The 21,575-nt window shown below is 33.2% G+C and overlaps 1 protein-coding gene across 3 annotated transcripts; it reads left to right on the top strand.

Annotated features, from left to right (window-relative positions):
• The first annotated feature begins 1,356 nt into the window (after positions 1 to 1,356).
• Positions 1,357 to 8,355, top strand: LOC112500362 ((S)-2-hydroxy-acid oxidase GLO1-like). 3 transcript variants are annotated; one of them, XM_025103842.1, is made up of 11 exons: positions 1,357 to 1,419; positions 2,207 to 2,379; positions 2,658 to 2,782; positions 3,861 to 3,907; positions 4,015 to 4,092; positions 4,187 to 4,311; positions 4,398 to 4,464; positions 6,029 to 6,091; positions 7,364 to 7,433; positions 7,534 to 7,739; positions 7,969 to 8,355. In XM_025103842.1, exons 2-11 carry the CDS (start codon positions 2,243 to 2,245, stop codon positions 8,158 to 8,160), a joined length of 1,110 nt encoding a protein of 369 aa, XP_024959610.1. In that variant the 5' UTR covers positions 1,357 to 1,419; positions 2,207 to 2,242; the 3' UTR covers positions 8,161 to 8,355. The 3 variants fall into 3 exon arrangements, with proteins under 3 accessions (XP_024959610.1, XP_024959612.1, XP_024959611.1); XM_025103844.1 differs by lacking the exon at positions 1,357 to 1,419 and adding an exon at positions 1,497 to 1,532; XM_025103843.1 differs by lacking the exon at positions 1,357 to 1,419 and adding an exon at positions 1,861 to 1,947.
• Positions 8,356 to 21,575: the final 13,220 nt, after the last annotated feature.

Genomic DNA, 21,575 nt, shown 5'->3' with positions numbered 1-21,575 from the left:
AAGGAATTATATTTTGATGGTGGTTTCGTACTCGATTTCGCCAACAACTTGATTAATTGAAGTACTTATTAGGGATTTTAATGAAGTATTATGATTTATTTCGAGAGTTTACATTGATTATGATTGCTGAATGTTGTTGTTGTTGTTGTTGTTGTTGTTGATGAATTATTAGGGCTGTAGTGGTAGTAGGACCAGTGTTACCAGAATGCATTTCGTAGTGAAAAAACACTAAACAGCTCACTGGGGGTAAATTGGTCATTTTGACCAGTTCTATCATGTCCTGTCCTGTCTTACCAAACGCTGAACAGCTGTCCTGTCCTGTCCTGTCCCGTCCTGTCCTGTCCTGTCCTGTCCTGTCCAGTCCTGTCTGCGCACCAAACGCACCCTAAAAACACACCGAAACCACGTCTGAATAAGTCGATAATCTTAAGCAATCCTAAACACCCCCTTCAATTTATAGGTTTGGAGTGGAATTAAGTGTACATTATGAAGCAATTCGTCTTAAATTCTAGGTTTATGAGATTTTTCTAAACTGGTTTGAAAGATTATTGTCTTAGATTTCTGGGGTTTATTTATCTCCTGGTTTAGAGTTCCAGATTTTGTGTTCAATGATTATATATACCCTTTTCTTTATATAGACCAGGGTTTAATTTCATGATCAATGCATTTTTTGGTGTTGTTTTTTTCGTTTCAATTTCAATAACAATTCTCGGTTTATTTTGATTTTCATCTTTATATTCTCGGCGATAATGGCGGACGGTGGTGGCGATAATGGTGATAATGGCGGACGGTGGTGGCGATGGTGGTAATAGTGCATAGTGATGGTGATAATGGCGGACGGTGGTAGCGATGGTGGCAGATGGTGGTGGGTAATGAACATCTCCAAAAGAAAATCCACAATTATTTGCATTTTAGAGGACATACAAAGGTGGATGGACCCTCTTACCAGTTACCAATCCCTATCTATGAACACCAGAGTTTGCTAGAAAGAGAAAGAAAGATGGTGACTCTTAAAGACAGCAAGATAAGGTAATTGTATTCAGTATTATTCCATTCAGACAGTATATATTATATGGTATCATAAATCTTGAAATACAAAGAAATTAAGTGATGATAATGGAGAAAAACTCTGAAACACAAGTAAATCAAGTGGAGGAGAATCACCATCAAATGGATTTGGGTTCCATTTCTCACCTCATATTACTCATCTTTTGCATTTTGTCTTCATCCCTTTTTTCTTGATTTATTTTTAATTTTTTTTGGTACACACCCTCTCTTAATTTCTATCACTTTATCTACTAGATGTCTTTGTCTTCTATTTCCAATAATTTTTCCCAATTTTATTGCTTATCTACACTTGTTGTTTGCTCTTCCATGCACTTCTTTCAGTAGGAGCAACAACACCCAAGTGCCCAAAAGGTTTGCTTTAGCTTTTCTCTCTTTCAGAGCTTCGTCCTATCGTTGAAGTTGTAGAATTTCGATCTTTCGTCTTTTGGTTCTTCATCGGATATGTTGATTTGATTACTACTAAAGTTCAGTATGTTTTGTGCAAAGTGTTCTAGTTTCGGTTTTTTGAAGTTAACTCATGTTCAATATCTAGGAGCAAACCAGGAACCACCTATTTTGTGAGTATTCATCGTGAATATTTGTCATGGCATTCATCATGAATGTTTTATCATGTTATTCATCATGAATATTCACAAAAGGGTGGTTCCTGGGTTCCTAAAATATTTAAGGTTCCTAAATGAACCTCCCCTCTATATCTATATCTATATCTATATCTATATCTATATCTATATCTATATCATGTATGTCTGCCTAAAGGTTGTGTACAAGTGTTGTTCGTCCCATAAGAAATCCAAATTACATAAATGGGTTTCTAGCTTTCTTGATGATGCTTAAGATGTGTTTATCGTGCCATGGATCATTGTTCCACGCCTTGGACTGGTGAATTTTCTTTTTTAAAGTATATATAACATTTATATACAACAAATACTCACGCGCGCTACTAACCTTTGGTGAGGTTTGAACCCTTGATCTCCTGAGAGGCTGGGTTCTATTGGTAACCTAGGTACCGTTGGGCACTGGCCCTTTGGTAATAGTGAATTATGTTGGCTTAAGAATGTTTTGCAATTAAAGATTAGAAAAACCAATGTGGGTTTCGAATATGGCGATTTGATTCTTGTGTCTCTTGTGCCAAACCAAGATTTTCTCGGGGAAATCACGTGGGTAGATAAGAGAGATGGAGGTAACCAATGTCAGCGAGTACCAGGCTATTGCCAAGGAGAAGTTGCCGAAGATGGCCTACGACTACTATGCTTCTGGTGCTGAGGATGAGTGGACTCTGGAAGAGAACAGAAATGCTTTCGCAAGAATCCTGTAAGCTCCATATATGTTAGTAACACAAAGGCTAAATTTGGGAAACTAGCTAATAGCTGAAAAGCTGGCTGATAAGCTAGATGACATTGTAAAATGACCTAAAAGGACATGTTGAAAAACTAATTGGATAAAATCTGCTAGCTTATAGCTAACCAAACGAGACTTTTCAATAAGCTCAAACAAAAGGTAGCTTATAGTTGCCAAACATGGTCAAAATACCCTTGTGGGTGTCTGAACTATTCGTGTGTCCTAAAGAGTTTGTTTTGACGATGAAACAGGTTTAGGCCACGCATTCTTATTGATGTGAGCAAGATAGACTTGACCACCACAATTTTGGGATTCAAGCTATCAATGCCAATAATGATCGCCCCAACTGCTTTTCAGAAAATGGCTCACCCTGAAGGTAAACATATGTTTCATCAAGAGACTCGATGCTACTGTATGCCATTGCTCTATTCGTTATGCTTTATGTTGTAAAAAACCAAGCAAAAACAGCGAGTCACACCCATAAATAACATATATGTTTACTTCACTAAAACAAAATCAGCTTTTATACGTTGTCAACGATGTCCATGTGTCCTAATAGATGCTTTATAGGACTAAGTTTATAGATCCAAACAATTGTTCATCCTATATAAAGGTTTTACAAAAGGATGTTAAGACGTATGTTTGGCATCCTATCAAGTTTGTAGGATACTTGTTTTATTACACATTATATTTTCAAATAATGTCAATTAAAAAGGCTAATAGTACGTTTTATTTCAAAATTGTCCTAAAAAACTTGTTGGGTCACACAAAAGTGTCCTATCAACTTATTGTAACACATTTATATAGGATGCACAATTGTTTGGTCTTGTAAACTTAAGTCCTACTAAGCAGTCTATCAGGATATTTAGACATAATATGATGTCCTATAAAACCGATTTTGTTGTAGTGCATGGCTCATCCAGTCGAGCTTAATGACTTGCCCTTAACTTATTGGCAAAAGGAGTCTTTTGGTTGTCTATTTAGATAGAGGAAAGGTCTACGTACATCTTAACCCCTCCTAAGAGCCCACATTCGGGTGGGATATAAAAACAATTTTGTTGCAGTGCATGGTTCATCCAATTGGAGCTTAATGAGTTGTGCTCAACTTTTTGTCAGCCGGGGGTCTTCTGGATATCTCTTTAGACTGGGAAAGGTCTGTGTACATCTTCCCCGATCCCCCCACCCACCCAAAGACCCTACATTCAGGTGGGATAGGAAGCCAATTTTGTTGTAGTGCACGCGGTTCATCCGGTTGCACTTAATGAGTTGTGCTTAACTTTTTGGCAAGCCGGGGGGGTCTTCTAGGGAACAACCTTCCTTTCTCTTTAGACAGAGGAAAGGTCTTCGTACATCTTACACTACATTCGGATGGGATATACTGGGTTTGTTTGGTTTGGTTTTCGTTTGAAATCTATAATTCCTTATTTAATACCATTTATTCATTCTCAATGAAGGCGAGTATGCAACGGCAAGAGCTGCATCTTCAGCTGGAACTATTATGGTTCGTATTTTGTCAACTTTACATACCAAAATTTCATTTTTTCAATACTTTCGTGCTTTATGATTTCATAGAGAGTATCATATGCTCATAATTCTTTCACTTCATAGACTTTGTCATCATGGGCAACATCTAGTGTTGAGGAGGTTGCTTCAACGGGACCTGGAATCCGTTTCTTCCAGCTTTATGTGAGCAAAATCACTATCTTACCCTCTTTTGTTTCGTTTGTCCTTTCTCGTGGTCTCGGAATCTGGTAATTGACGTTCTTACCCCTGATATCAGGTGTACAAGGACAGGAATGTTGTGGCTCAGCTTGTGAGAAGAGCTGAAAAAGCTGGCTTTAAGGCTATAGCTCTTACGGTTGATACACCAAGGCTTGGACGTAGAGAAGCTGATATCAAAAACAGGTGCAAACGTGAATAGCTCAGTTTGTTTTTTATTTAAACGTTTTATTACTCGATAACATGTTATGAAAATTTTACTCGTTGTACAGATTTACGTTACCCCCATTTTTGACATTGAAGAACTTTGAGGGTTTGAACCTTGGCAAGATGGATGAAGTAAGTCGAAACTATAACTTTCAAGTCGATTTCTTTTTGCTATCTTGTGGACACGTTTATATGATACGAGAGAAAAAATGAAAGTACGATCATATGTCTCACTTAGCTAGAGGCGGATCAAGAAAATTTCTGAGCATAAAATTAATTATAAAAAGTATGGTTTAATTAAAAAATGACATATAAGTAGTTTTTTTTCTGCTGTTGTTACCAAAAAGAAAACCCCATGCAATGACACTATCAGTAGGTCGCAACCACTTTTTGTTAACTTAGGGGAGCGTGGATCAAATTAAAAGGGTGCACCTTTTAAGACCCTATATTTTTTTCCCATTGTGGATCGGGATGATAGATTGGAGGCACGGGCACCCCGTAGACTATTACTGAATCTGCCCCTGCACTTAGCATTAGGGGTGTAAATGATGTGATACGAGCTCGAGTATTGTTATACTCGACTCGATAGCCATTTCCCAAGCTCGTTAGTAGTAAAAACCTAAACTCAACTCAAACTTGATTGCAATTTTTTGAACTCGAGCTCGAACCAAACTCAAACTCGAACCAAGCTCATCCGTTGAAATTTTTGAAATTTTAGGGTATTCTCTTATAAATTGTTAAACTTAAAGGTGATTTTTTAAACTTTATAAAACTCAATGGTGTACCTCAAATTTCATCAAAAGAAAATGACAATTACAACTTCAATCACCTCCCTCTTTTTTTTTTTGTTTAACCTGGATATCCAACCCGCTATGCGAGCCGACTAATCCCAGGACGACCACCTGCTTTGGAGATAACCCGTAGTCTCCACATTTGAACCTCCGTGGCCACAAGGGGATTTTTATTCCTCCTTGGATTTGAACCTGAGACCTCCTGGTACTTTTGACCTTTGGAGCCAAGCTCAAACCAATCAGGCACCACCCTTGTGGTTCACCTCCCTCTTTTTTTACGACACCTCTTCACCCTTCCATTATTATCTCTCATCCAATGTGGGATAACTTTACCAACATTTTTATTGTTTTTTCAATAAAAATAGTTGATTTAAGTTTTATAGTTTAAACTGTATAGTTTGTTCAAATATCTGAAAAGTATACGACATTTTTTTATTTGTAAGGTTATTAATAAAATTTTACAAATTATGTTATAAAGCTAATTATATATAAAAAAATTGAGTATCTCACGAGCTTTTCGAGTCGAGTATTGGGTAGCTCGACTCGACTCGTTAGTTTGTCTACTCGAGCTTGAGTTCTAGCTGAGCCTATTCGAGTCAAGATGTTGATCGAGCTTTGACCGAGTCGATTTCGAGTAGCTCGCGAGCTTTGACCGAGTCGATTTCGAGGAGCTCGCGAGTTGTCTCGTGCCGTTTACACCCCTACTTAGCATCTATACTCCTCGGGGTAGAGATAAAGTCTGTGTACATCCCACTCTCCCGATACCCCCTATGATTCACTGGGTTCGTTTCGTTTGGATTTTATCGTGTGTCGTACTTGGTATAAGGAAATGTGCAACAGAATCCGTAAAGGGTTTTCTTTTTAGAGTCTTGAGGTTTCTAATACATAATAACTATGCAATGCAGGCTAATGACTCTGGGTTGGCTTCTTATGTTGCTGGTCAGATCGACCGTACTCTGAGCTGGAAGGTATGTTTCATTGGACCTAGATACTTATTCCGATGAGCTCGTGGACCATGGCTCCTCGGAGTTGTGAGGTTAACAGTATCTTTCTTGCATTTTCATAAATAGGTTGTTCTTTGATTCGAATACGTGACCTTCTGTTCACAAATAAGTGGCTTTTGTGGTTTCGTTATGAATCATGAATCGTGTTTCATTGGTTTTCATTGCTTGGATCGCGAACCTTCCATTCACAAACAAGTAACCTTTGCAGTTGCTTGATTCGTGTTATCTTTCGTTCCTTGTGTGTCGATGCTTCCTTTTTTTTTTGTTTATTGTACTTGTTGCGTGTTTCCACACACTCCTATGCCACGTTTGCCACCTGTCTCCTTGTATTTTATTTTGTTTTGCAAGTTGGGGGAATTCATGGAAACAACTTCTCTACCCTTTGGGATAGAGGCAGTACTACAACAAAATTGGCTTTATAAGATGCCAAATATGTTTAAATTTCTGATAGATTGCTTTATAGAACTTAAGTTTATAGGATCAAACAACTGTTTGTCATATGTAAAGATGAAGGATCGTGTGAGAATAGGAGTTAATATGAGAAGCGTAAGAAGGGAACTGAACAGTTGATCACTTTTAATCTCATCCCGCCCCTTGAATTACACTTCTCACGGGAATTGATCTCATGCATCTGGGTGCATCTCATTAGTTTTGATCTTCAATTAGGATTGATCCAAGGGTGTAATTTCTTTATTACCTTTCTCACCATAACTTTCATTCTCACCGGAATCCAACCCCATATGTAAATGTGTTCAATAAGTTGATTAGTCGTTTTTGAGCATGCTAACAAGTTTTTTAGGACATTTTTGAAATAGAGTTCTATTGGCATTTTTATGACACTTTTTAGAATTGTACTATGAACACATCTTTTTATACAGGCACTTAAGGGTCTATTTGTTAGCAACTTAAAAAACTTAATAGGATTCACAACTTAATGAGCTTAATAGGATTCACAGCTTATTTGGTCAGCTATACATGATTGTTTGGTAGTGGCTGAATGATATAAATAGCAATTATTCGGTAAGCTTTTAGGGGGGAGCTTTATGCAGAAAGTCAAGTTTTTTTCCAAACCTGTCACTCTCAATAAAAAAACACGTTCCTTCCATCTATGAAAAAAACCCTCCCAAACAAAAACCTTCTCAATCTCGACGGACAGACTAATCCACACATACAACTTTATCATATAGGACTTAATGTAAAGCAACCAAACATCCCTTAGTTTTTCTCTCCTTGCAGGATGTGAAGTGGCTCCAAACAATAACCACGATGCCGATCCTAGTGAAGGGCGTGATCACTGCTGAGGACAGTAAGAATGATCGAAACCTCTTGTTTTTTCTCTCCTTAATTCGGGTTTTTGTTCAACACGATGCTTATAATATTTCTCCGCTTGATGATTAACTATACAGCAAGGCTGGCTATTCAAGCCGGAGCCGCTGGTATTATCGTTTCCAACCACGGAGCCCGTCAACTGGATTACGTCCCTGCCACAATCATGGCTTTGGAAGAGGTCGTGAAAGCTGCACAAGGCCGTGTGCCCGTATTCCTGGACGGTGGTGTCCGTCGTGGAACCGATGTTTTCAAGGCACTGGCTCTTGGAGCTTCTGGCATATTTGTAAGTAAACATATCAAGAATACATGTGGCAAATTAGCTGATAAACTAGTTGTTAGCTGAAAAGCTAGTTTATGACTTACCAAACGGGTATTTTTCAATAAGCTAAAAAAAAATAAGCTAGCTTATGACTTCCAAACATGACCCGGATATTGAAAACACCACAGTTTGCAAAAACGAGCGATATTATACAGAAAAGATCTCATATGTATCAATTTGGTGTAAATTTCAGATTGGGCGGCCCGTGGTGTTCTCATTGGCGGCAGAAGGAGAAGCCGGAGTGAGAAAAGTACTTCAGATGTTACGTGAGGAATTCGAGCTAACGATGGCACTAAGCGGTTGTACCTCGCTGAGAGAGATCACTCGTGACCACATTGTGACGGAGTGGGATGCACCCCGTGCTCGTCCTGCACCACGGTTATAAACGGAAAAAAAAAACACGATACGGATGGGACCCACTCGGACTTGTAGTGGCAACGTATAAGGTATAGCTCGTGTTGTTATATACGGTTGCAAATTAAACTCGTATTGTTTCGTTGTATAATGTTCGCTTCTGAATGATATACGGTGTATGGATGTATAATTCATAAATGTCCATTGCTTTACTTCAATGCTTAAATCTTATTTTCATTTCAAACATTTATTACTTTTTAATTAGTTAATCTAATTTATTAAAATAATTAAAATTAAATTAAATATTTTTATACGGGCAATTCTTATTTATCGATTACTTGATGAAAATCATTTTTATGCATGAAGTATTGTTTATTGATATATATTACTTAAAATTCAAGATTACAAATAATTTTACGTAAGTATAATTTATTAAAGCTCCATTTTTAAATTCGTGTAACTAATTACAGATAAACATAATTAAATATAGAATAAACATTCATTTTAAACATAAAAAATCTAAAATATAATTAAGATAATCATTGAGTTCTAACAGAATCTTTAATTATTATTAATATGAAAAATTATATTATTAAACCAAAAATAAATTACTTTGTTATTAATTTTAAATTAAATTATAATAAAAAATTGAGTTAAAGAAGTTACACACAAAAAAAAAAAAAACGAGAACTATTTAATAGTTATTTGATATTAATATTTCATTAAAAAATAAAAACATTATCGTTTTCTCAAAACCATATAAAATTGTATTATATCGATAGAGACAAATAATAAAAACTAAACTGCATTGTGCAAGTACCTTCTAGTTACTCACAAATAAAGACTTACGATAAGAATAAAAGACTTAATAGGCATATACAAATAAAACATAAATACGTTCGGCCCTATTTGACAAAGTCCGGTCCATGAACACATATGGGCTTGCGGATTCGAGTTGATCGCCTTGGTCCATTCCTGTATCCTACTTGGTTCAACGCACGAGTAGTCGTCGTGCCACATTTCAACTGTTTTATATTACGTCCTTGTTCATATTATCTTTACATTTTTTGAAAGAGGTTATCGTTGTTGGATCTGGGCCAGCCACAGGGTTGGTTCGAGTCTGTATATTTTGTCTGATAAATCTGATATAACAAACTCAATAAAAGTTGTCCACTATTATTTCATAAACAGATCGAGTTTACCCACGAACTAACGAGCCTAAAAAACATTTTACCTTATGCCAAATAGGTAATAAGAAGTTTTTGAAGAAGTTAAATCATTCTAACTTATAATAAATTGATAAAGACTTTTGTTATAAAAACATAAGTTGTTTCAAATAGGCAATCCCAAGCACCCCCTTATATTACCCTTTTCATGTAAACGGATCAAGTTTTGAAAACTCACAGATTGATTTCAAGTTTTAAGAAATCTAAATTATTTGAAATCTAAATAATTTTTAATAAAAAAATTATATCAGGAAAACAAATATTTTATTCTCATTAATTTGATAACTGTATCAATATTTTTGTCAACTCGGTTTTTGAAATTTCAATCATGAGTATATTCATATCATATTTTATTATATTATGCTACATTTACAACTTATTATCATATACATACAATGTATTTATATGTTTTGACTTTATAAATCTAACGGGCCGTTTACCAAACATTTACCTGGTAAATGCTTACTAGTAAAATTTAACATTATTATTTACTTATCGAGTAAGATTTTAGTCCACAAAAACGACATCGTATGCAACAATTTGCCCGGTAAGCACTTACCGTGGTAAGAGTCGTCATCCTCATTTACCGGATAAGACTCTTGATCATTGTCTCCCTCTTACCGGGTAAGATTCTTGGTTCTTATCATATTAATCAGGTGAGGTAATGTTACTTGGTAAGCGCTTACCCAAGTAAGAGTTTGGTAAACGACCCCTAACTCATATCCAATTGACAAACATGTTCAAATACAAGATAAACGTTGAGTCATATTAATATAGTAAAATACTACATAAAACGCGTAGCTAATGATATACTTTCTTGATCTCTCAAACCAACACAAATTTTATGAAATAAAATCGATAGAGACGAAATTAAGATGTATTATGCGCAGTGGCGGATCTAGAAACTATTATGGTTGGGGGCACACTTAGGAGGGTCGAAAAAATTTCGAAACCGAACAATTCGTCCGAACCAAAAAAGGTTTCGGCTTTTCATTTTCAGCTTAAACTGTTCGGTTAACTGAATAAAGATAACTGATGCGGTTGAAGTAAGCTAGGATGATATTCCGAAATCTTTTTCCTATCGGCTGGATCCCAAGGAAGATCGTTCAAATCAATTTTGTAAGACATCGAAGGAGCAGAGCTCGATTCAGATGTTGATGCTTTCATTTTAAAATATCTTTCCATTTTTTTTCTACCAATAACAATAACAAGATAAAAATAAATGGTTTAATAACATTTCCATTTGCCTACAAAATTAACCTAACATTTGACATTTTCATTTGATTTGCCTACAAAATTGCCTACAAAATTAACCTAAGTACCTAACCTAAAGCATTTACCACCAAATCACCAATAAGCAATTAGGAAGCAAACAACAAAATCAAAGAAGTAATTTGGAAATTAGAATCTTTACCCAAATTATTAGAGTTGCTTTGAGCCTTTGCTTGAGTGGAATCAGTCCAGTGACTCCACTCCAGTGAAATGTCGAAAGGAAGAACCGAGGCGAAGAAACAGGCAGCGATGAAGCCGTGAACTGTCGTTCCTCGTTCCTCGTCTATCGTCTTCGTCTATCTCTACTCTCGCGAGTCTCGTCTGTGTCTGTCGTTCGTTCCTCTGTCCCTCTCGTCTGTCGTCCGTTCCTCTGTCCCTCTCGTTTGTTGTCCGTCAAGGTTAGGATACCGATTTAGGAACTTAGGAGTTAGGCGTGAAGCCGTGAACGGTGAACTGGTGAAGTGAATAGAGTGAAGGGGGCCTCTTACATCATGATGTTGGGGGCCCAATTGTACTCAATTAAAAGTTATAAGTAAATTCTTTTTTGGGCTTTGTAAAATAGTTTTTATTGGGGGCCCAGGACCCCAACCAGTCCTAACTACATCCGCCCCTGATTATGCGCATACACTGGTAGTATTTAATCAATTATAATGATATAAACAACCCAGGTAGGCATGCATATCTGCAAACTAAACTTATTGAACAAGTCTGGGCCCATTTTTCCGAAAATGGTTGTTCAAAATCACTTGTCTAACAAGTCGTCATATTCGTGAATATTAGTCTTCATTTTACAATCCAAAAGTATGTGTGTGTGTGTATGTATGTATGTATGTATGTATGTATGTATGTATGTATGTATGTATGTATGTATGTATGTATGTATGTATGTATGTATGTATNTGTATGTATGTATGTATGTATGTATGTATGTATGTATGTATGTATGTATGTATGTATGTATGTATGTATGTATGTATGTATGTATGTATGTATGTGCGTGCGTTTATACATGCATGAAAAAGAGGGTAAAACGACAAAAGAGTTTTAGTTTCTACAAAGTTATGACTTTTGACCCGTAAAAATGCATAAAATCCAAAATAGACGTAATCCCATACGGATCAAGATAACTATAAAGATAAGATGGAGCAATCAACCAAACACGATGGGTGGTGCCAAATCTTCGAATACCTAATATCAAATATCTACCAAAACTCAAATCCATTGTATCAGTAGTCGTCATTAAACCCTAATTGATGCATCACCGTCTTTGAAAACGTTGGCTTTTGATGATCCTAAGATCAAATTTGATTTGATAAACAATGTAATAATATTTTCTAATGATTTAAATTGTTTTTAATAAAAGAAAACGAGGAGAAAAACATACGTACGATATTTAAGATCACTTTTCTTTTGTAATGATCGTTAACATATTACAAGCACGTAAACCTAAAAAATGGGCCATTATTTCAGAAACCCACATATAAATTTGTGATTATCTTAAAAACTAGTGCATCATGTGTTATTTCATATGATTTTTTTTATTTACAACTCATATTGATTTACACATATTTGTTTCACAATATGTTTGTTTCACAATGTGAACATTTTTATGTGTTTATGAAACAAAAAATACAGCTAGAAAGTTTCACAGTGTAAACTGAATATATATGAAACAAACACATTGTGTAACAAATATATGTTAATCAATATGTTAAATTCTACATTTAAATAAAAAAAATCATATAAAATAATACCTTATGATAATAATCCTTACGATATCTAAAGTTAATCCTATCTATTTAACTAATTTTAAATAAAAAATAAAATAATTAAAAAACAAATTTTATGGATTGTAAATTGGTTGGCCCCAAACATATCTTGGTTTTGTGGTTCATATTCTTCAACAACACAAAATATTTGAGTCATTAGATAGAATCTCCCTGATTTGACTTAATTTTTTTTTATTAACCTGTATATCCAACTTGTTATGTGATTCAATTAAACTCATGACGACCATATGTTTTGCAGATAGCGGGGAGTTACCGCATTTGAATCTCTATGGCCATAAGAGGATTTTTATTCTTACTTGGATTTGAACTTGAGATCTCCTGGTACTTAAAATTATTTTTATATTTATTTGATTTATATCTGTTTATTTTTTGAATCCTCAGGGTTGTTTATCAAACGATTACACGTCAAGCATTTATTGGGTCATTTATTGTACTGAAAGAATACAATAAGAACGAAAGAATACAATAAGAACTGAAAATCTTACCTGGTAAGAACAATGTCAAGAACCGAGAGTCTTACTAGGTAAGTTAGGTTGACGACCCTTTACCATGTAAGTATTTACCGAAAAAATTATTGTATACAATGCCGTTTTGATGGATTATAATCTTAACGAGTAAGGTGAGAATATGACCTCTTACCAATAAATTTTTTGTTGAAAAAGGGTACGGAACCCTAGGAAAAACTTAATGGATAAACGTACAAGTAAATGACCCATAGTTACAAGTTTTGTCCCTACAGTTTCATTCCTTTTACGAAAAAGGTCCTTTAACCCAAAAATATGTGATTAGGGTCTTCAAAGTATCACTTTCACTATGATGCGATCCATTGACCTAACTCTTGTTAAAAAAATCTCTGTTAAATCAAGCTGTTTTGGTCTTTTTCTTTTAAAAACACAAAAAATAATATAATTTATATATTTATATATTAATATTTTTTTTATTAACCTAGATATCAAACCTGCTATATGAACTGACTAATCTCAAGGCCATCACCTAACGAAATCATACATTTAACAGATGACCTGGTTAATCGAGGATTATTAAGATTAGGGAATGTAACAATAAAGACTAATTTCATTGTAAATAATTACCAAACAATTGTATTTCATTTTGCATTATATCATGAAAGTCTCTTAATCATTTTAATCACTTAATAATTCTGTACCAAATCATTTAATAACTGTGAAACAACACATAACTTTGTAATTAACTTTTTTTTTTTAATAACTAATATAAACCAAAACAAAAAATGATGATGTGTTTTTATTAATTCGTTAAGATATTCGATTTTGTGGTAAATAGTTGGCGGTCATGTGGGTGAGGCACACAATGACGTAAGCGTCATGGCTGGTGCTGAGTTGGATAAGGATTGATCAATCAGAGATGTACACGTATGAATGAACTCAACAGTAGCTGGTGATGATGTCTGTCCACGTCACCATTACTGGATGTCTCTATTTTGACACGTGTGTTGCCTCATTTCTCCTATGTTTTCTCTGTAGATTCAGACAGAATCATCCCTTACCTTCCGGACGGGATCCAGACCGTTTACAATTAGTTCATTTGTTGAACCGGTCTTTTGAAACTTAACCATAATTACCAAAATGCCATTAAGGTTACGTTTATTGGTTATCGGTAAATTCTAAATAGCGTGAGACATGGCATGATGATGACGTTAAGCCTCAAGCGTTAGACGCAGTACCGAGATTACAGTGTTTTTCAAGACGTGACTTAATGACGGTAAATCACTACATCATATATGATATTATGAGCTTAATCATTTGAGAACCCTATATATTGTGATAAGAGTGAGAACTTTTATCTTAACGTATTGCTTCATATGATTTTTTTTCCATCTATGCCTAACATTTAATGTATTAATGAACATATATTTTTGTTTCACAATGTTTTTGTTTCGTATGTATGTGGTTTAAAATGTGAATTCTTTTTACGCATAAGTTTTGTTTTACAAACAGGTTAAAAAAGTTCACATCATGAAACAAGTACATAGAGAAAAACAACAAATTGTGAAGTAAATATATGTTAATCGATATTTTAAATATTAGTTTTTAGTGAAAAAAAATCATATGAAATAACACATTATGCATTGGTTCTTAAAGTTATCACACTTTCATGGGTTCTCAAAAGAAGCCCCCCATGATATTATACACATAAACACATGTTTTCTACTGTTACTCAATGAATTAATAATAATAAACCATTTAAATTATGTAATATATAAAAACTAACAAATAAGACATTAAAAAAGACATAAAATCAAACACCGTGTTACAAAAACCATCCATTACGCCATAACGTACCATTGCTTCAGACTTAGGACTCAAGTCTAAATGCATTGTTCAGAGTTAAACACTTGGGTAATTTCCAACGTGAGATTTTCACTAGTACGACTCTTCAGCCCTTTGGAACCCCACTAGGGGTACTGCCCCTCGAAGGCTCGAACCCCACAAAGGGCCGCGACCCCCTTGACCCTCATTTTAAGCCGATCTAAGGTGATAGAGGCAACATTTGTAAGTATACATTCTGCATCTTCTAAGTCACTTATGTTTGCCTATCACCTTAATTGATCTCCAGTGAATCACAATCACACCAAAATGATCGATAACACTAATATCACCAACAAGACAAAACTTAGGTCTATTCCCTAATTAACCAAAAGAGATCGCATCAGAAGCTTCCCTTGTCTCAATCTCCAAGTTAAATACTAAGGGGCCGTTTACCAAAAACTTACCCGGGTAAGCGCTTACCAAGTCACATTACTTCACCGGATAAATATGGTAAATACTAAGAATCTTACCCTGTAAGAGCGAGACAAAGACTATGAATCTTACCCGGTAAGTGAATGCGACGACTCTTACCACGGTAAGCGCTTTCCGAGTGAATTGTTGTGTACAATGTCGTTTTGGTGGACTAAAATCTTACCCGGTAAGTAAATAATGGTGTCAAGTTTTACCGGTAAGCACTTTTTTAAAGATAAATAGACAAACTGTTCAATCCGATCTGGTCTGTGGTTTGAACATTTTTTAAGTGGTCTGGACTAAACTGACCGCTAAATAAAATGTATTACTTGTATTTATCTTTCATGTTGTAAGTTTTACTTTTATGGTCCAGTTATAAGAATTCGTCAAACACGTTATGTTTTTTTAGTTTTCGTTTCTAAATTGACAAAATTCTGAAAGCCTTCAAAAATCAAATTCCAAACCGTAGTTCGCCTTTCTCATTATATGTCCAACATTCCAACTATAGTTGGTGAATTTGTTTTTTTTTTTTTTTTTTTCAGTTGTGCAATGTATTTTTGTAATTTTAGAGATAGACGTTTTTTTATCGTATTCGATTTTCTATTAGTGCGATATTGATAGAAATTTCATTTTAGACATAGATGTCATTTTTTTTTAATTTAAAGACCATAAGAGACTCAAACCGTCTACACCGGTCAGACTAGACCGCCTTTTTGTAGTCTGGTTTGACCAGTTTGGTCACTTGCTTCCAAACCACTCGGTTTCAAAAAAAAAATTGTTTGGGTGTGAAATAAAAAATTTGCAAGAACTCCCCCAGGTCGTACTAAAATGTATTTTTTATATATAAAATTTGTTTGAGATATTTATTGTTACTAGAAGGGTAGTCGAGCAATGTATCGAAATACATTTTCATTTTAATGTTTTGTTTTTTTTTTTTTTTTGTCTCTATTGATATAATACGGTTTATGTGGTTTCGATAAATAATAATGTTTTTACTTTTGAATAAAAATAAATTTGAAGATATCATAACATTTTGAAAAAATATATCGATATTAATATCAAATTAACTATTTAAAAGTTATCGTTTTTTTTGTATAGTTTTTTTAATTAAATTTTTTATTAAAATTTAATTTAGGTCTAATACCAAAGTAATTTATTTTTGGTTTAACAATATAATTTTTATAAAGATAATGATTCTGTTAGAACTAAATGATTATACTAATTATATTTTAGATTTTTTATATTTAAGATTAAATGTTTATTTACAGTTAGTTATACGAATTCAAAAATGAAGCTTTAATAAGTCATACTTATGTACAATTTACTTGTAATTATAAAATTTAAGTACTATGCATTAATACACAGTGTTTCATGCATAAAAATTGGTTTTTAAGAGTTTTTGTCAAATGCTTTATAATATAGTATAGATAAACATTATATAATAGTTATATGTTAATCATCAAAGTTTTATTATATTAAAATATTTTGATATAAGAAATAGTCTTGCTGACGAAAGTAGAAAGCTTGGTTAATTAATGGATTAAGGACAAATGAGGATCAGCATATGTAACTGATGACTATCTAAAGTCGACAGTATAAGACGACTGGAACGAAATCTATCAAAAGAAGTCTCTGATACTAAGAGAACCATTTCAGATGAGTTCTTCTATCCGAATAGCTCAACGGATCTAGTGATTGACGATTATTGGACTTGGTGAAGGTTACTAATAGTAACCCATGTTGGTCTCACAAAATAGTAATGCTTAAAAACTATTAACTTTCCATTTCTAGTAAGTCTGGGATAAACTTATATACGACAAATGCAACAAATAAACTCACACACCCTCCTCACCTTTAGTGAGGCTTGAACTCTTGACCTCTTAGGAGGCTAACGACCATGAAACCGCTAAGACAAAGACAACTATACTATGTTTTAACCCATATCTTGTAGTATGTCGATAAAGGTGACATTTTTTTGGCATGATATGTGGTTGGTTAAAAATGCTCTTCCAACAAGAGGAATATGAGATACCAAAGGGCCTTTGGCCTTTCGAAGTTGTGTCGGATCGAACCTTGATCGGGTGGTATGAACTATCAAGCCCACAACAATCCAAGTTTTTGACCCTGAGAACCAGGGCATAACCATGTTCGAGCCTTCCCAGTTCCCACCTCGCATTGGATCAAACGTTGGCATAATCGAGTCTTCCCAAAGTATATATATTGGGCTTTTCTGAAATTGAACTTTATACACCTTTTTTTATCGATGTTAATAAATATAATTATAATCAACTAAAACAAGCATGACTGATATAACTGTGAATATATGTATACGTAATTGACCAATAATTTATCTCCGTCGAGTCACAAAAACAAAAACTAATAAAACTGAAACAGGTCAATTGGGTCCAAAGTGTATTTAAACGTGTACAACATATACAGTAAACCATTTTAACGCATATAAAAAACGAACCATTTTTAGGGAAACGAGATTGAACTCCAGACAAACTTTTATTCAAAATTCATTTAAAAATAACCCATTTGATCTGTTACCCTGTTCATTTAATCGACATATTTTCACATCTCGGTATTTGTAACAGATATACCTCGTTTTCAGATATAATACAAAATTAATAAATAAGGGTTTTAGTTGGAGAGTGGGGGTAGATGAAGAAGATCTATGTTTGTGGCCATGACACCTTCAAGATCAATAGCTTGAATATTAATGGCTACACGTATATATTTCTATTTATAGTATGGAACCTTCAATTATTTCTAGAATTTATTCGTTATATACCTCCATTATTGGATTAATAGTTGTTATTTGTTGTTATAACCGAACCAAGTCAACATTTTTAATGTTTTATTTAACGTCACGATATCTTATGGCATGTGAAATATTGGACCCTTTGATTGTTGGAAAAGCCAACATTCATTTTCATTTTTTTATTAACTTGGATATCCAATTCGCTATGCGAGCCGACTAATCCCAGGGCGACCACATGTTTTGTACGTAGGCCGGAGTCACCGCATTTGAATTTCTGTGGTCACAATGAGATTTTTGTTCGTCATTGGATTTGAACCTGAGACCTCCTGATACTTTTGATCTTTGGAGCCAAACTCAAACCAATCAGACACCATCTTTGTGGTTAATAGATTATAAGTAATTGTATTTATAAAATACCAGTATAGTAGTTATTATGTGTTTTATAAAAATCACGTATCTTTGGAGTCATTGTATTGGTTAAAAGAACGTAAAATTAAGAACCTTTATAAAACTAGCATCTAAATTAATTATTATTTTAAATGTCCATAATGTGTATTTTTGTGAGGTTTATTGTAAGCTCTTGTTTTATTAATGACTAGAGATGGCCAAAATGGGTCCGGTTCGGGATTATGGACCAACAGTTCAGGATTAGTTATGGTTTTTACGAAAATTCAAGACTTTATCCGAGACCGGTTATATATAGATCTGATCTTTTAAAAAAAATTCTAAATTATATATCAAATTTTGCACGATTTTCAGGCTTTTTAACCAAAAATTTCAAGTTTTTCTTACCAAAAAGTTTTAATTTTTTTTAAAAAACATTCAGATATTAAATTTCAAAAATCATAATCATGAAATCTTATATAATATGTTTGTGGATAAAAGTTTTAAAAAAATATTAAAGCATATTTAAATGACCCAGTTGGATATTTTAAAGTGTATTTCAATAAGATATTGATTAAAAATAAAGAAAATTTTCAGCAATATCTTTTATATGTCGAAAATTGAATCTAATAGAAAAAAAAAATAGGAACTAGTTTGGGCCTGGGCCAAGCCCATGAGCAGTTCTAGGAACCAGACTTTATACAAGGAGAATGGGTTGGACGTTTTTTGTCAATACTGAGAACGAGACCGATTATAAAAAGAAAAATCTCGAGTCGAGACCGATTTGAGCTCGGCCTAATTGGTGACAATTTTCTAATATAAATATAATATATCTTGCCTTATTATTTGATGATAAATAATTGATATTGAAGTTAAAATAATTTTGATTTATAAAAATATAATAATAATTGAATTAGTAAAAAAAAATTATTAATAAAAAGATATACAATTTCTACATCTAATAATTAAGAATAAAATGAAAAAATAAATAATTATTTTAAAAAATAAACATTTATTTTTAAGATAAAAATAATAATAATGTGTTTTTAAATATATAAAAAATTAAATGATTAATTAAGTATATAAATATAATAAAATATAAATGTAAAATGCGGCGCAAGGGTGTGAGCAAAGAACAGGGGAAATCTTGAACTATTGTAGGAACAGATCCCTGCTTCTATGGAACACGTGGCACGTACTTCCTCCTACGTCTGCTGTCATCATAGTCAAAAAATTTGGTCAAACATGCCTACTTCACGTTAGTTTTTCATATTCATTTTCTACTAAATTAATTCATTAAATTAGTAATGTTTTTTTTTTTTAAGATAAAAGCAAAAAAAGCAAAATCATGGTCTGGAAAATGGAATTAAAGATGTACAAAGAGAAGTCTAAAGTTCTATTTGGTCTAATTCACAAATTCCTGGGTTAAAAAATCTCAATCCCCATGATCAAGTCTTAAAATCTGAATATGTTGAAATTTGGGGTTACGTTCTACTATGGGCTAGACCAAAAATGTTTGATCAAGTACTGAAAACATTTGATCCTTAAAAGTCTGATCGAACATTTTTACAACCCCAAAATCTGACTTAGCCAATCAAGGTATTTTTTTTTTCTCTCACTAAAAACTGCTTGGAAGGCTAAGACCCATACTCAAACAAGTCCTGTACATATACATATATATACATATATATATACATATATATATATATATATATATATATATATATATATATGCACGTTTAAATGAAAACCGTGCATTTCTAAGAAACCGTGTAAACCAATTTCAACCAATGAAAAAATTCCATTTTTTTCTAATTAAATTTAATCAATAAGGGTATTTCGGTCATTTACAATATTTTCTATTAAATATAGAAGTTTTTATTAAATCTTAATTAAGGAAACGTAATTAAGGAAATTTTATAAATGGTAATATTTAAATATTTAATTATATTTATATATTTAAATTTTGAACTGAATATATTGTGATGCAATTGAATCTGATGGTGAATCTTGAAGATTGTAAGCCATAATGTAATGAATTCATCAAATCATAGTTGGACAAAAAAAATTAATACAAATGAAACAGGTTTCTTGAAGATGAAACTGGTTCATGTCGCAAATAAAAAATGAGTAGTGAAACATTTTCATGGTGAACCCGTTGCATTGATGGTGTAGTTGATTTATTTAGTAGGTGAAGTGGAAAATGAAACAGATGCATAATGTATTTGGTTTGCCATGAAATAATTGCATGATAAAACGGGTACATAATGAATCTGCTACAAAATCTTAAAGATTGTAATCTGCTTCAGAATCTTGAAGATTGTAAAACTTAAAGAAATGAATTCATCAAATCAGGGGTGAAATAAGAAAATTAATGTACATGAAATAAGTTTCATGAAGGTGAAACTGATTCATGGCGTTATTGAACATGAGTAGTGAAACGGGTGCATAATGTATTTTGTTCGTCATAAAATAATGCATGATAAAACGGGTACATGAAAAAAGTACTCTAGAATCTTGAAGATTGTAATATGCTCCAGAATTTTTATGATTGCAAGGCTTAAAGGAATGAATTCATCAAATCAAGAGCGAAATAAAGAAATTAATTTACATGAATCAGGTTTCATAAAAGTGAAACTGGTTCATGGCGTAATTGAATAATGAGTAGTGAACTGGTTTGATGATGAATCTCGTTTCAGTGATGTTGAAATGCAAAATAAAACGGGTGAATAATGTATGCGGTTCGTCATGAAATAATTACATGCTAAAACGGATTCATTATGAAACCGGTGCGTCTTGAAATCATTTCATAATGAATAAGGTGCATATTTACATGGTTGTGTGAAGGACATTGAAACGATTTCAGGATAAAGAATAAAAAGGCTATAACATTAGCGAAAAGTGAATAAAGTTCATTATCAATATCATGAAATAATAAATAACGCATCAAACCATGAATAAAATTTCATGTTTTATCATAAAATTCTATGAATGCAATAAACAATTAAGACAATAAATCTATTTCATGTTGTATTATAAAATTTTATGAACTCAGTAAACAATGAAAAAAATTTCGTTATCTAAATGTAACGGATCCATCTACCAGTATAATGAAAATTACGAAATATGATCAGTATTACGTTGATTAGTTTGTTGATGAAATTTTGAAACCAATTTCGTTCATATAATGTAATTCAAATTTTGAAACGATTCATTATATAAAATTGAATATGAGTGTTTTATTTATTTTT

This window comes from Cynara cardunculus (assembly GCF_001531365.2).
Source record: "Cynara cardunculus var. scolymus isolate 2C chromosome LG 17, CcrdV1, whole genome shotgun sequence".
Taxonomy (NCBI): domain Eukaryota; kingdom Viridiplantae; phylum Streptophyta; class Magnoliopsida; order Asterales; family Asteraceae; genus Cynara; species Cynara cardunculus.
This window is presented reverse-complemented; position numbering and strand designations above follow the sequence as displayed.